The following is a 15,192-nucleotide window of genomic DNA, read 5'->3' on the forward strand; positions in this document are numbered from 1 at the left end:
TCAGGGTGAAAGAATGTTAGTTGTCCGAAGTCTCAAGGCCCTCCTAATGCTCTTGCCGGGATGCTCTTCCATGCTCGCTGCCCGCAGATCAAAACCAAATCCTCAGGTAAACCTACGGGATCTGTTCCAAGAGTGATTTGTGGTGTTGCACCACAGGGAGTGACTGGCATACAACCCTGTAGGGGACACATCAAACCCTAAACTATTTATATACCGACATGTTGTGAAATTTAGATAAAAGCAAATAGGTACCTGTAAGGTTCCCATGATGTCTAATTCCTGTGGTTCAAGGGGCAATGCAGGAAAATCATTAAACTTATACAATTTATCACGGTACCATGTAGCTTTTTCCCAGGCAGTCTGTCTCCAAGTTTCCCGACACCACCACAATGGCTGCATAACTCCTGGCTTGGTGCAATTGCTTCTAACAGTTTCATTGTATAAGTTACCTAAATGTTGTTCTGTTGCTGGTACTCCTACTAAGCATGTACGAAAAGGATCTGTTGGTGTGGATAAAGAAGCACAGAAAATAGCTGCATGGGTTAAGTTCGCTAAGGTAAGCCATACGTTTTCTTGCTGAATCAGGCCTCTGCTGATGGGCCACCCAGAGACTCCAAGGAGAAGGCAACAAGGTCGTACACATGTTGACAGTATCCATTTCACTTGAGAACCTGCAGAGACACAAGCAGAGCCCCTTCCCCAGGTTGTTAGATCAACAGATCCTGACCATTCATTAGACACAGGCCTCTGAGTCAGAGAGGCTGGCTTCATGCCTCTGGAGAAGTGCCATGGATGAAGAAATTCCTTGACAAACATGGTTATCACAGATCAAATGCTCAATGCGCAGGAGATTCCTGAGATGAACTGGAAATAACTTCTGAAGACACATGGGTAACTTATTACTGCTGACAGAAAAATGATTGAATCTGCTTCTCCAGTGCCACTTTCATCTCCTGGTTCCTCATGCTGTAGATTACGGGGTTCACTGCTGGAGGCAACACTGAGTACAGAAAAGATACCACCAGGTCCAGGCTTGGGGAGGAGATGGAGGGGGGCTTCAGGTAGGAAAACATGGAAGTGCTGATAAACAGGGAGACCACGGCCAGGTGAGGGAGGCACGTGGAAAAGGCTTTGTGCCGTCCCTGCTCAGAGGGGATCCTCAGCACGGCCCTGAAGATCTGCACATAGGACAGTATGATTAATAGAAAACACCCAAATCCTAAAGAGACGCTAACCACCAGAAGCCCAGCTTCCCTGAAATAGGTGTCTGAGCAGGAGAGCTTGAGGATCTGGGGGATTTCACAGAAGAACTGGTCCACAGCATTGCCCTTGCAGAGCGGCAGTGAAAATGTATTGGCCGTGTGCAGCAGAGCATTGAGAAAGCCACTGGCCCAGGCAGCTGCTGCCATGTGCACACAAGCTCTGCTGCCCAGGAGGGTCCCGTAGTGCAGGGGTTTGCAGATGGCAACATAGCGGTCGTAGGACATGATGGTGAGAAGAGAAAGCTCTGCTCCAAAGAAGAAGACGACCATTAAAACTTGGGCAGTGCATTCTTGATAGGAGATGGCTCTGGTGTCCCAGAGGGAATTGGCCATGGACTTGGGGACAGTGGTGGAGATGAAGCCCAGGTCGAGCATGGAGAGGTTGAGGAGGAAGAAGTACATGGGGGTGTGGAGGTGCTGGTCCCAGGCTATGGTGGTGATCATGAGGCCGTTGCCCAGGAGGGCAGCCAGGTAGATGCCCAGGAAGAGCCAGAAGTGCAAGAGCTGCAGCTCCCGTGTGTCTGTGAACGCCAGGAGGAGGAACTGGGTGATGGAGCTGCTGTTGGACATTTGCTGCCGATGGGCATGAGGACAATGTCATAGGAGAAAAAGACAATGACAAGCTACAAAAGAATTCTCTGAGCAAAATCAAAGCCATTTCCCATAGAAGCCCCACTGTCACACACAGACACTTTTCTTTTTCCTGGAGACCGCCTTCAGCTTTGTAGCTGGAGCCCTGGTTGGTGCTTGATAAGCATCTGATGAAGAACTGGCCCTCTACCATGGGTTCCTGATAAGTCAGCCTGACTCTAAAGAAGTGGGCAGGGGAGGTGGCCAGTCCTGGTGTTCAACATTGTCAAGTGCAAACCACTGCTAATGCCGACAGGCCGGTCAGCATCTGCACTCTTTGTGATAAGATACGGGAATGGTAAGGGCAGTTTCAGAGTTCTAGAGTTTTATAGCTTCCACCCAATTTCACCTTGAGAGGGTTCTTGGGTGTCAGAAACCCTTAGCGTTTCTGCTGCACTGGGGGAGAACAGCATGAGTCCTGTGATGCAAGACGTTGTCTGTGGCTTACTGCACAGTGAGACGAGCTGGTCTGTCCCTCTGTCTTGCTCCAGCTGCCCTGGGCTGGCACCTTTCTGAGATGGAGGCTGATCACACTCCCATGTTGACCTGAAAAGCCATCAGGCACTGCTGAGAGCAGAGGGATCCACCTCAGACCATGACATGTCTCACCCTTTGCTAAGGTCTCAGCATCCCAGGTTCAGCCCAGGACACACGTGGCTCATCTCACAAACCTAACAGCATTTTCTCTGTCGCAGTATCTCTGTGACTGTCCTTGGGGTTTCAGATAACACAAGGATTCTGTGGGACAGATTTTTATCCTGGAGTGAAGCTCACAGCTTGGAAGGATGCCTCAAGGAGACAGCCAAGAGTCCTAATGATGGCATTTGATTCAGGGAGATTCAGCTCATTCCCCAGCCCCACAGACTGCATTGCCCACAGCCCCACAGGTCAGAGGAAAGCTGGGACACGTGTTTCCATGGACGCACCTGCAGAAAAGGACCCACAAGATCAGGCTGTGACTCTGCAGCTGAAACTGCCATCCCCAGAGAGCCTGACAGCAAGAACAGGATCACAGCAACAGAATACAGAGCAATGGAGCAAGAAGGAAAATGCGGTGAGGGTGGGTGTGAGAGAGGCCAGGGCAGAGGCAGCCGGGCACTCAGACAGCGTCACCCTTCCCCAGCTGTGCAGCCACCTCCCAGACACCAACCTCACTGGGCAGCTGCTCTCAGCCCCTGTGCTCTGCAGAGGAACTGGAGCTCTGGCTGCACAGGAGCTGCTTCATGCCTTGGAGCCCCTGGCCCTGAGGGCAGAGGCTTTGCTGGGGGGAGAGGGGGCGAGGGGGCTGCTCAGAGTAGGACTCTCCATTGGAGGAGATCAAAGTGAGTTTTCAGAATTCTCCCTCCCTGTGATGGACACTCCCTCGGGACACTCCTACAACATTTCTTGTTTTAGTTTCCTTTCCTTCCCATATCACAACCCTGCATTCTGGAGATTCCCTCCCTGGGAGATATTTTCCTGTGTCCTGTTTTATCCCCGTCAGTGCTCACAGACCCCATCCCACAGACTGTGCACTCACCCTGGCCCTACAGAATCCTGCCTGTTTGCAGGGCACTGCCTGGGCACATACTTCTGTTTGCAGGTCAGAAAAAAGGACATGCCAGATGTTTTGCCTGATATCCAGCCAAGGTAATGCTGGTGTCTCCCACAGGCTGGGGACTGGCTGAAGGCATGTCAGGAACCTCCTAGCAATCCTACTGATCACCCATAGTTACAGTTCAGGAGTCACAAGGACTTGTTTAAAATTAAGAACTCCTTTTCCATTTATGTTTTGCCATTTCCAAAGAGCAGGAAATCTAAAACACAGACTCAGGAAAGTTTCTTATATTGCTGTTAACACTTGTCTTGACCTCCTTTATGAAACCTACTTTTGGAAATATTGTGGGAGTGAGCTGAAGCTCTGAGCAGCCTCAACCAACAAAATATTCCTCAACAGCAGAAGGACCCTTCTATGAAGGCGTCACTTCTTACACCCACAGCTTCTCCCCACAGCACCGTGGGGATTTTCCCGGGCAGGCTGAGCGCTGACCCTGGCAGGCAGCAGAGTCCCTGCCCCAGCACAGCCCTGGGGTGCAGGGACGCTGCTCTGCAGGACAGCCCTGGGCACCCCTGGGTACACATTTACATTCACAACCCACAGCCATCCTTGGGAGAAGGCAGCATTCACATCTTGTCCCTCTGACAGTGCAGGAGGTGATCCCTGCTCTGCAGCACATCCTTTGCCTCTGCATCAGAGTATCTCTGGGCGTTGTACTTACATCTCTTGCAGGCTCTGCAATGTGACAGTTTTCAGAGATTCTACCATGATTTGCAAATGCAATGCCCTGCAGCCACAGACTCAATATCTGTGAAGATTTATCTCCCAGTGAGCTCTCAGCATGCTCCCACCCCAGACTGCATTTCCCCTCTCTCTCTTTGGCTCCTCTCCCCTCGGTGCTGCAGGCAGAGCCCTCATCCCTGCTGCGTGTGCAGAGGAGCTGCTCCTGGGCAGAGCTGTCTCTCTGCAGCGCTGCCGCTTCCATGAGCTCCCTCTGTGCCAGGAGCCCAGCCCAGCTCAGCAGCACAGGAGCAGCACATGATGTCCCTTTCTCTGTCCCCTCTGGGCTCCCTCCAGGTGTCCCTGGGGCTCCAGGGGCACATCCTTTGAAACAACCTGAAGTAATCAGTGATGTTGATTCTCTCTCCTCTGCAGAGACACTTCTTTCCAGCATTGTATTCTTCGTATTAAAAAATAAATTGGCAAGAAAAGAATGTTTTCTTGTCCCATCATTAGACAGGACACCAGGGATGTTACAGCAAAGGATCTAATTTCTTCAAGCTGGGGGAGGAATATCTTCAGTTGAATGAATTTAGACATTTTATTCTGCTTTTATACTCCTAGGTCTAGAGAGACATTCAACAATCTTTTAGCCATGTCATGTCTGTGCTCTGAAACAAAACCTTTGCACATATGGGGTCTTGCACACTTGGTACCAGGTTTCCTTATGATGAGTCAGAGCTGGGCTGGTTCAGCCCAAATGTGAAGGCAATGCCCTCAGCCAGGGACCTGACTGGATTTGCTGGAGCCATCAGTGTTGGAGACAGAGCTGTTACATGGATGGAATAAACTGCCAAGGTAGGGTGCGCAGAAGGGAACTCAGAACTCCAGTCTCTGCTGCACTGTAAGGCCTGATGCCCCATCCATAAGTACATGCCTAAGAAGTTCAGATAAAGAGTGGTCTTTCAAAATTCAACCTTTTTGTTCCCAGGTGACATGGACATTTCTCATGTGCCTCTCCAGAGAGTGACAGAGGCTGGATCCCTTTTTCAGGAGAAACTCTTTGCTGGAAAGACACAGCTACGGGGTGACTCAACAAGGTTTTGTTGCATTTACTTCAACATCATCAGATCTTATATAGTTGGTGCTTTTCTGTGGTAGCTCCTTCTGCACAGGTGATCATTAAAAGACGACCATTTCATAAGAGATGGATACAAAGGCCCTGTCATGACCAAGAAAGCTCACCATGAGCTCTGGAGGGAGCGAGGAAGATTATAACCAAGCACCAGGAAGAACCAATAAGTTCAAGGCCTCTTCTGAAGAGTAAGAGGCCCTGAGCAGCCGTGACTGGCCATGTGTAGGAGTGGGAGAGAGCGTCAGGGGATGTGAGGTAGAAAAGGGTGATGGCTGATGACTTTAGCAAATCTTTACAACCGTGTCTGAGTCCACAAGTGGAATGTGGTTGATATCTATGGGTGGAGGGGGAATAGGAGAAAGTGTTTTTGGAGGCTTATGGAAAGAAGGCAGGCTTCTCTAGGGCTAATCATATATGGTAGTGACATCAATATGCTGTGGGCATGGCTGTGCCTGGGTGATCGGGCATGGCTGCTGCTGGGGCTCGCAATGCTCAGTCATGGCCCATGAGCTGACCTTACTCTGCTCCCCTCTCACAGTCCCTACACTTCGATGGTCCTCAGGAGTCATCCATGACACTGGAAGAGAAATGACCCTCCTGGAGTGTTGGCCCATTACTGGAGGACAAGAGTGAAAGGTTTGTGAGACACATAGGAGTGCAGGAAGAGAGTGGTCTATGTGTGGCAGTAAATGTGTTAAAGGCAAGAAAAAGTCCCGAGGAAGACCATGTGCTGGTCATGCTAATGTGGAATAGACTGATTTGTGTGTGTGTGTGTGTGTTTGTTCTTGTTGTTGTTGTTTGGTTGGTGGTTTTTTTTGGTTGTTTTTTTTTATTATTATTTTTTTCTTTTATTTTTTCTTTTATTTTTATTTTTTTTTAAATGTATTTATTTTAGGACAGCAGAAGAAAGAACATGTGCCTTTCAGTTCTGGGGCATGGATCCAAATTGAGGATTCAAGCAAGTTTGGGACTGGGATGGCTTAGGTGACTGAGGACCATTGTCAGGTCTATGAAAGAAGCTGGATGGGCTTTGGGGTCCTCACAGGCATTGCCAGCTCCTCAGAAAAACAGAGCCTAGTGGTTAAAGTGACACTTGGCATCAAACCCACACCCAAAACACAGATACACTCACACTGACAACAGGCAGAGCCTTGAGAAACATTTGATTGAAAGGGTCTCCTTTGCCAGACCCTGGGGGTCAGGGCTTGGACTTTCTGATGATAAACCAACATGAAGGGAAGACATGGCATCAGAGCCACCTCTGCATCCATCGCCTTTACCACCTGTAACCAGTGCCTGAGTTTTTGCTTCGCCAGCCTCCAGGGACAGGAACTGTTTGTTTCCTTCACAGCTGTGTCAGCGATGGCCCTTTGTGGGATCCCAAACACCCTCAGAAACTTGAGTTTGCTTCTGCCTTTTAATTCATTGGAGGTTTGTTAATTTTTTCAGTATCTGCAGTCAGGGTCATGGCAGCAGAGGGCTCATTAACATCCAAAATACCCTTACAAGCCAAGGCTCTCTGCTGCATTTTCCTAAAGGCTTCAAGTTTGGTGTGGATGATTAGGGAGTTTCCAGGAACAGCCAAACAGAGAGCATTTCCATAATAAATAGCTATAAAGTCAAATTTATTTGATTTCCTTCCCCTTTCCTATGCCCTCACTTCCAGAACAGATGGCATCAGCGATATCTGATTCATATTGACCAGGAGCGTCTCCTGATAAAGACTGTGTGCTGCCTTTTTGCCCTGGAGCTCCATCAGATCAGATGAGCAACCTCACAAGATAAATGCTGCTTTTCATGGGTACTTGGAGAGATCATTCTTGTGCTTGGAGCAGGCTGTCCTGTAAGGCCTACCAAATTTCCTGAGCTCCTTCAACCTTCAGACCTACTTCCATGTCACCATGTCACCAACTTGGCTGCCATCCCCCAGTATGTCAAAGTCTTCTCCTCTGGAGCCCACCAGCCTGTGCTCTGCTACTGGCCTTCCTCCCTTCCCTCTGGTGCCTGAGACTGCACTGTTTCATGGTCACGGCAGCCAAGGTGGACACTGTTGTTCACGTCCCTCAGCAGCTCTGCCTTGTTTGCCAGTAACAGATCCCTTTGAGCATCTCCCTTGTTGGTCCACCAGGCAGTCATGTTAAGAAGTTGGCCCAAGATCCTCTGGCACCTGCTGCTTTACCTGGCCAGTGAATGTCAGAGCAATTACAGTTCCCCATAGGAACCTGCTCATTGACAGGAGACATCCTCAGGTTACTGACAGAAGATCATTTCCATTTGTTCTCCATGACCAAGTAGTTTGTAACATACAACACGTTGTCACCCTGTACTGGATTTACATAGACTTGGAACTGGGGGTGAGTGTGAGTGTGCTACAGTTGTCGCCTGTCTGAGAAGACAACAGGACTTTGACTGACATCAGACAGAACCGATTTCAGCTGGCTCCAAGATGGACCCACTTCTTGCCAAATCTGAGCCACTCAATGATGTTGGCAGCACCTCTGTGATACTGTATTTGAGAAAGGGTAAAAAACGCTGCACAACAGCAGGTGGGAGAGAGGAGGGAGGAAATGTGAGAGACAAAATGCTGCAGACAACGAGGTCATATTCCATAGGACCCAAGTAGGTCCCTCAGCAGGCCAAAGCTTGCTCTCCTGAAATCCTGCTCTTTGCCTTGTTGTCATCTTCCAGGAGCCTCAACTCTACTTTCTTGTCCCTGACTGTTGCATCCCTGACCAACTCTTTCTGGCTTGTAAGTCTGAAGTCCCACAGGGCACCTCATCTCATTGACTCTTCAGTCAATCACATCAGGAAGTTCTCACCAATGAACTCCAAAACCCTCCTGGATGGCTGGTACCTTGCAGGTATTGGGATATCTTAGGTCTGCCATGAGGACAGAGCCCTGAAAACATGAGACTTCTTTCATTTGTCTGAAGGAGGCCTCATCTAATTCCTCTTCCTGATCAGTGAGGCAGTAGCTGATGTCCACCCACCACAACATTGCCCATGTTGTTCTGCTCTCTCATGCTGTCTCCTCAGCTTTCAGCTCATATTATCTGTCCCCAGGCAGAGCTCCATGCATTCCTGCTGCTCTCCCACATGAAGGGAACCTTCCCCTCCGACTCCAGACCTCTGGTATTATGAGAACCAGACCCACAAGACCCCACAGTTTCTCCAGGAGGTGGTATTCATAGTGTCCTGTAACTCCTTGTGCTGTTATCTTGGGACAGGCACCCTTATCAGCATAAGCCACCTGCATGCAAACATTAACGGCTGAGCAAAAGGAGCTTCAGTCCAGGGAGAGTACAGACCAGGAGAAAATCTGGGATTTACCCATCAGAAAGGTCTGTAGAATTACAACGAGAAATGGCGAGTTCTGTATTGGGACAGGAGAACAACCCCATCCAGACCAGGACCTGACATGTTGAGGAGTGAACCTGAGGAGAAGGACCTGGGTACTACAAAGGCTGCCACACATGTCAGTGGTGCACTCACCATGAACAAGGCAGCTGCACATGGGGCCGCATTAGGAGGAGCGTGGGCACCCAGCCACTTGGAGTTCTCATCCTATTCGGTTCAGCACTGGTGTGACCCACACACACGGGTGTGCGCCAGTGTGCAGCTTCCCAGTTTGGACAAGTATGGAGAAACTGGAGAGTGCAGGGCTCTGCCAAGGCAGGGTTTGGGACATAGTACACATAGTGTGGGATGCTGAGGGACCTGGGCTGCTTTGGCTGAGCAGCGCTGGGTAGGATGCAGCAGTGTAGGAGTAGCCTGAGAGTGCTTGAAGGGTGGTTTCAGAGATGGTGGAAGTTTTCTTCATAGTGGGAAAGAGCTTGAGAAAGAAATAATGGCACAAAGTGCAGCTTGGGAGGTCCAGGCTGGCCATGAAGAGAAAGGAATGTGACTGGAAGGGCAGTGCTGTGGTGGAGCAGGTCACCCAGAGGGAGTCAGCATCACCCAAGTCTTTGTGCTTCAAGGAACAGTTGGAGAGGATGGAGAGATATCAGCAAAGGAAGGAAGATGCTCAGACAAGAGCAAGGTGGGGTAGCAGGGGGGATGTCTCCAGCCTGCAGGGAAAGAGGTTCAGGTGATGCCACAGCATAGGACAGGCTGTTGTGGAGATGATCAAGGGATGTAAAAGGGCTGAAAGCCCCCACCAGACATGAGCTCCTTCTCCCCTCCATGAGCACCTCCACACCTCCATGTACTTCTTCCTCCTCACCTCTCCCTCCTCGACTTGGGCTCCATCTCCACCATTGTCCCCAAATCCATGGCCAATTCCCTTTGGGACACCAGGACTATCTCCTATCGAGGATGTGCTACACAGCTTTTTTTTTTTTTTCCCTTCCTCTCCTTGATCTCTGTTGAGTATTCCTTTCTCACCATCATGGCCTATGATCGTTATGTTGCCATCTGCCAACCCCTGCACTACGGGACCCTCCTGGGCAGCAGAGCTTGTGTGCACATGGCAGCAGCTGCCTGGGGCAGTGGGTTTCTCAACCGTTTCCTACACATGGTCAATACATTTTCACTACCACTATGCAAGGGCAATGCTGTGGACCAGTTCTTCTGTGAAATCCCAGGTCACCCTTACTGACTTCTCCTCTCCTCCACACTCACACAGGCTAACTCAACTTGTTGCCAATCTCATTGAGAAGCTCCATATATCTGAAATCCGTCTTCACACAGGGGCATCCTCTTGTCCTCATCCTCCTTGCTACACCCTCCAGCAGAGCCTGTATCCCTCCACTGCAGCACCCCAGAAAAACAAGCTGTCCCACCACATCTCACTTAATCCAAAAATGTCACAGTGCTGTGACAGGACAAGGGACACCTCCTGGCAGTACACATTTCGGCTACAGTACCTCAGCTGTTGCACCATGAAAGAGTGTTTGTCTTGGATGTTCACTCAATGCCACACCACCTGGGGTTCCCACCATCTAAAGGGACGTGAGATTGTCTTTATGACTCCTCTTATAGTACTAGACCTAAAGAACAACATTTCAAATACCTCAAAGAGTCTGAGGGCCTTTCTTACCAGGATCATAACAGACCAGCACGTCCTCGGGAAAAGCATTCTCTCAGCACTCTTGGATGCAAACCCTCTGGTCCCGAGGTCTGGTAAGGGTGCAGTTTGCTTATGTAACCCCTGGCTTTATCCCTATCCACCACTGGTTGTTCTACTCCAGAGTCCTGCCTGAAACCACAAAGGCCTGGAAGACCTTGCTGGTGGTAACTGAGGCAAAGACATGAAGTACCTTGGATTTACCTACACCTAGTCTTACTAAATTTAGTAGTGGTCTCACAGAATTTAGGGTTCTTCTTTAGCTGTTGTTGAAGTAGCAACAGCTTATATGGGTGCCCTGGAATTTCTCTTTGAGTTTCAACTGAGTTTTGATATGAACCATCACTGTACTTGAGGATGCTGACCTTGCAGACAAGATGGATCCAGGCACACTGTTAAAGTATTTGGTCTTTTCATTGATTGTATCATCAGGAGAGTGAGTAAAGATTCCTGTGTGATCTGCTGCTTGTTTGTGCAATGCCTGATGCTGTTGGGTAGAGAAGAGACAGACCTTGCCTCTCTGATCTCTGATGCCTTGCACTGATTGTATCAACCCACAGCACACAGACAATAAATCCCACCCTGCAATGCTGTCTGGGGCATTTGTGACACAGCTGCCCTGAATGGGAATGGATTTCCTGGAGGTCCTGTGTGGTCCATGCTAGCCTTGGCATCTCATGTAGCTCTATGGGCCTGGATTTGAACATGAAATTGAATATTTGCCCTGAATTCAATGAGGCAATGTGGGGATGAACATGGGACAACTGCCAGTGTAGTCACTGGAGAGCTGGTAAATTCAGCTGATGGACAAGAGAGACACTGAGCTGTCCTAATGGTATAGGACTGCAGTTGTTCATATGAAAATATTTATAAACTGTCGTGAACATAATGAGTAGGAAATGGTTCTTTTGGCCTTTATTGGGACATCAGCTGTCTTTTCACTTGGTCAAAGGAATTTCACACCAAGCTTCACATGTGGAGTGAAGCTAAGATATCATCCCTAAGATATTACCCTGTCTTTATGAACTTCTCCATTATAGCTCGCAGTTACCTGAACATACCATGCACCACGTCTGGACACTCAAATGTCACCAGGTATTTGCATCTGAACATCTCACTCCTGCCTTCCATTTCCATTAATTTGCACTGGAGTTGAGAAAAGAGGCTGACATGCCTATGTTGTTTGTCTATTCCATGCCCACCTGAAAAAAGGAAAGAGGAATCCCACCTCCTGTGGGTTTGTGGCAGAGATGGGAGGGAGCTGAGTCTCCTTCAAATTCTGGGAATAGAAATGCAGGATGGGATTCCTCCATTGAGTCTGCTGAATTCCTTCCCTCAGCAGGGGTAAAGGAGATCCCTCCCTTTCTCTGTCTGTCTGTACCATGTAATAATAAACCAAAAAAGGATGATATTTAGAGGTAACTTTGTCTCTGAGAGGGGAAATCCAGGTTCCAGTATAGGTTGGGAAATTACATATTAGAGAGCAGTGTAGGGGAAAGGGACGTGGGGGTCCTGGTGGACAACAGGATGACCATGAGCCAGCACTGGGCCCTTGTGGCCAGGAAGGCCAATGGCATCCTGGGGTGTATTAGAAGGGGGGTGGCTAGTAGATCGAGAGAGGTCCTCCTTCCCCTCTACTCCGCCCTGGTGAGACCACATCTGGAATATTGTGTTCAGTTCTGGGCCCCTCAGTTCCAGAAGGACAGGGAACTGCTGGAGAGGGTCCAGCGTAGGGCAACGAAGATGATTAAGGGAGTGGAGCATCTCCCTTATGAAGAAAGGCTGAGGGAGCTGGTTCTCTTTAGTTTGGAGAAGAGGAGACTGAGAGGTGACCTTATTAATGTTTATAAATATATAAAGGGTGAGTGCCATGAGGATGGAGCCAGGCTCTTCTCGGTGGCAACCAATGATAGGACAAGGGGTAATGGGATCAAGCTGGAACACAAGAGGTTCCACTTAAATTTGAGAAGAAACTTCTTCTCAGTAAGGGTGACAGAGCACTGGAACAGTCTGCCCAGGGAGGTTGTAGAGTCTCCTTCTCTGAAGACATTCAAAACCCACCTGGACATGTTCCTGTGCGACCTCACCTAAACATTCCTGCTCCAGCAGGGGGATTGGACTAGATGATCTTTTGAGGTCACTTCCAATCCCAAACATACTGTGATACTGTGATACTGTGAAATCACACTTCTAGAATTGTGTGTCTGGCCAGCTGAGAGAGGAAGCAACAGTGATGACTTCAGACAGTTTCACAGCAGGTTCTTCCCCAGCGACACCTGGAGGGAGCCCAGAGGGGACAGAGAAAGTGCCCCCTTGTGCTGCTCCTGTGCTGCTGAGCTGGGCTGGGCTCCTGGCACAGAGGGAGCTCATGGAAGCGGCAGCGCCGCAGAGAGACAGCTCTGCCCAGGAGCAGCTCCTCTGCACACGCAGCAGGGATGAGGGCTCTGCCTGCAGCACCGAGGGCAGAGGAGCCAAAGAGAGAGAGGTTAAAGGCAGTCTGGGGTGGGAAGAAAGAGAGGACCTCACTTGCAGAAATATCTTCACAACTCTTAGCATGGTAAGTCTCCTGCTCCAGGGCAATGCAGCAGTTCCTGGAAAGATGTTCTAAAGCTGGCATGTCCTACATCCTATGGGATCTGTCAGGAGCCTTGCCGTTTCTCCTCCAGCATGGAGCATGTAGTTGGAGCATGACTTTTCTGCTGCACCTTCAGAAGGACAGGATGGCTGCTTTCTCCCATGGATAGCTACAGATTGCGAAGATGTGTGTGCAGCCAGGGGTGCCCAGGGCTGTCCTGCAGAGCAGGGTCTCTGCACCCCAGGGCTGTGCCGGGACAGGGACTCTGCCACCTGCCAGGGTCAGCGCTCAGCCTGCACGGGGAGATCCCAAAAACACTGTGAGGACTCCTGGCAGAAGAAGGTCCTCCTGTTCTCAAGAGTGTGCTGTACTGATCAGGGCTGCTCAGAGATCCAGATCACGGCAGGACATTTCTGAGGGCACTTATCACAGGGAAGGTAAAGGCAGGGATTACTGAAATGCTAAGGAGCTTTTCTGAGTCTGTGTTTTCAGTTTGCTTCCCTTGTGGAATGGGAGAAGAAAAAAGAAAAAGGAGCTCTCATGCTTCAACAACTTACTGACACCGCTGAGCCGTAAACTTAAGTGACCTTCGGCCACTCCTCTACCTACGGACAGCACCAGCATCACCTTTGCTGGACCCACCAGTGTTGTTCTGACATGCCATTTTTCCAACCTACAAATAGGAGCATGTCCCCAGGCAGAGCCCTGCAAACAGCCATGTCTCTGTAGGGCCAGGGTGAGGGAACAGAGGTTGGGATGGGATCTGAGGGTGCTGACAGAAAAAAGACATGGGACAGGGAAACACCTCCCAGGAGGACAACCTCCAGACAGCAGGGATATGATCTAGAAAGGAGAGGAAAACAAAACAAGAAATGCTGTAGGAGGGAGAACACAGAAAGCTCTGTATGATCCTCCTGCAGTGCAGACCCCTCCTCTGAGCAGCCCCCTCGCCCCCTCTCCCCCCAGCAAAGTCTCTGCCCTCAGGGCCGGGGGCTCCAAGGCATGAAGCAGCTCCTGTGCAGCCAGAGCTCCAGTTCCTCTGCAGAGCACAGGGGCTGAGAGCAGCTGCCCGGCAGTGTTGGTGTCTGGAAGGTGGCTGCACAGCTGGGGAAGGGTGACGCTGTCTGAGCGCCCGGCTGCCTCTGCCCTGGCCTCTCTCACACCCACCCTCACCGCATTTTCCTTCTTGCTCCACTGCTCTGTGTTCTGTTGCTGTGACCCTGTTCTTGCTGTCAGGCTCTCTGGGGATGGCAGTTTCAGCTGCAGAGTCACAGCCTGATCATGTGGGTCCTTTCCTGCAGGTGTGTCCATGGGAACACATGTCCCAGCTTTTCTCTGACCTGTGGGGCTGTGGGCAATCTGGGCCCCTCAGTTCCAGAAAGACAGGGAACTGCTGGAGAGGGTCCAGCGCAGGGCAATGAAGATGATTAAGGGAGTGGAGCATCTCCCATGTGAGGAAAGGCTGAGGGAGCTGGTTCTCTTTAGTTTGGAGAAGAGGAGACTGAGGGGTTACCTCATTAATGTTTACAGATATATAAAAGGTGAGTGTCAGGAGGATGGAGCCAGGCTCTACTCAGTGACAACCAATGATAGGACAAGGGGTAATGGTTGCAAACTGGAACACAAGAGGTTCCACTTAAATTTGAGAAGAAACTTGTTCCTGGTGAGGGTGGCAGAGCCTGGCCCAGGCTGCCCAGGGAGGTTGTGGAGTCTCCTTCTCTGCAGACATTCCAACCCGCCTGGACACCTTCCTGTGTAACCTCATCTGGGTGTTCCTGCTCCGGCAGGGGACTTGGACTAGATGATCTTTCGAGGTCCCTTCCAGTCCCTGACATTCTGTGATTCTGTGATTCTGTGAGCTGAATCTCCCTTAATCAAATGGACACTTGTTTATCTCCTTGAGTTTTTCTTCCAAGCTGTGAGATTCTCTCCAGGATGCAAACCTGTCCTACAGCATCTTTGTGTTATCTGAATGCCACAAAGAGACCATTGCATGGGGAACCGTTGAAAGAGAAGTCATTGGCAATTTAAGGCAATCCTAGGCTGTTCCCCCCAAAATAAAAACAAAAACCAAACAATCAACCAAAAAAGCCAAACCAGGAAAAAAAAAAAACAAACCACAACAACAAACAAACAAACCAAACAAAACACCAAAAAACCCAAACCACAACACCAACCCCAAAATGACTTCTCTTTCTTTGGAATAATTTCATTCAGATCCGTATTGTGATATCAGGTCTATGTTGCTGAGGCCACTGTCTTTGAAGG

General features: G+C 49.8%; 1 protein-coding gene across 1 annotated transcript; it reads right to left on the minus strand.

The window, feature by feature from the left end:
* Nucleotides 1–899: 899 nt before the first annotated feature.
* On the minus strand, nt 900–1,832 carry LOC135579952 (olfactory receptor 14C36-like). The gene has a single exon (XM_065070007.1). The coding sequence runs from the start codon at nt 1,830–1,832 to the stop codon at nt 900–902; it is 933 nt and encodes a 310-aa protein (XP_064926079.1).
* Between the last annotated feature and the right edge of the window lie 13,360 nt (nt 1,833–15,192).

Source organism: Columba livia, chromosome 7 (genome assembly GCF_036013475.1).
Source record: "Columba livia isolate bColLiv1 breed racing homer chromosome 7, bColLiv1.pat.W.v2, whole genome shotgun sequence".
Classification (NCBI taxonomy): Eukaryota; Metazoa; Chordata; class Aves; order Columbiformes; family Columbidae; genus Columba; species Columba livia.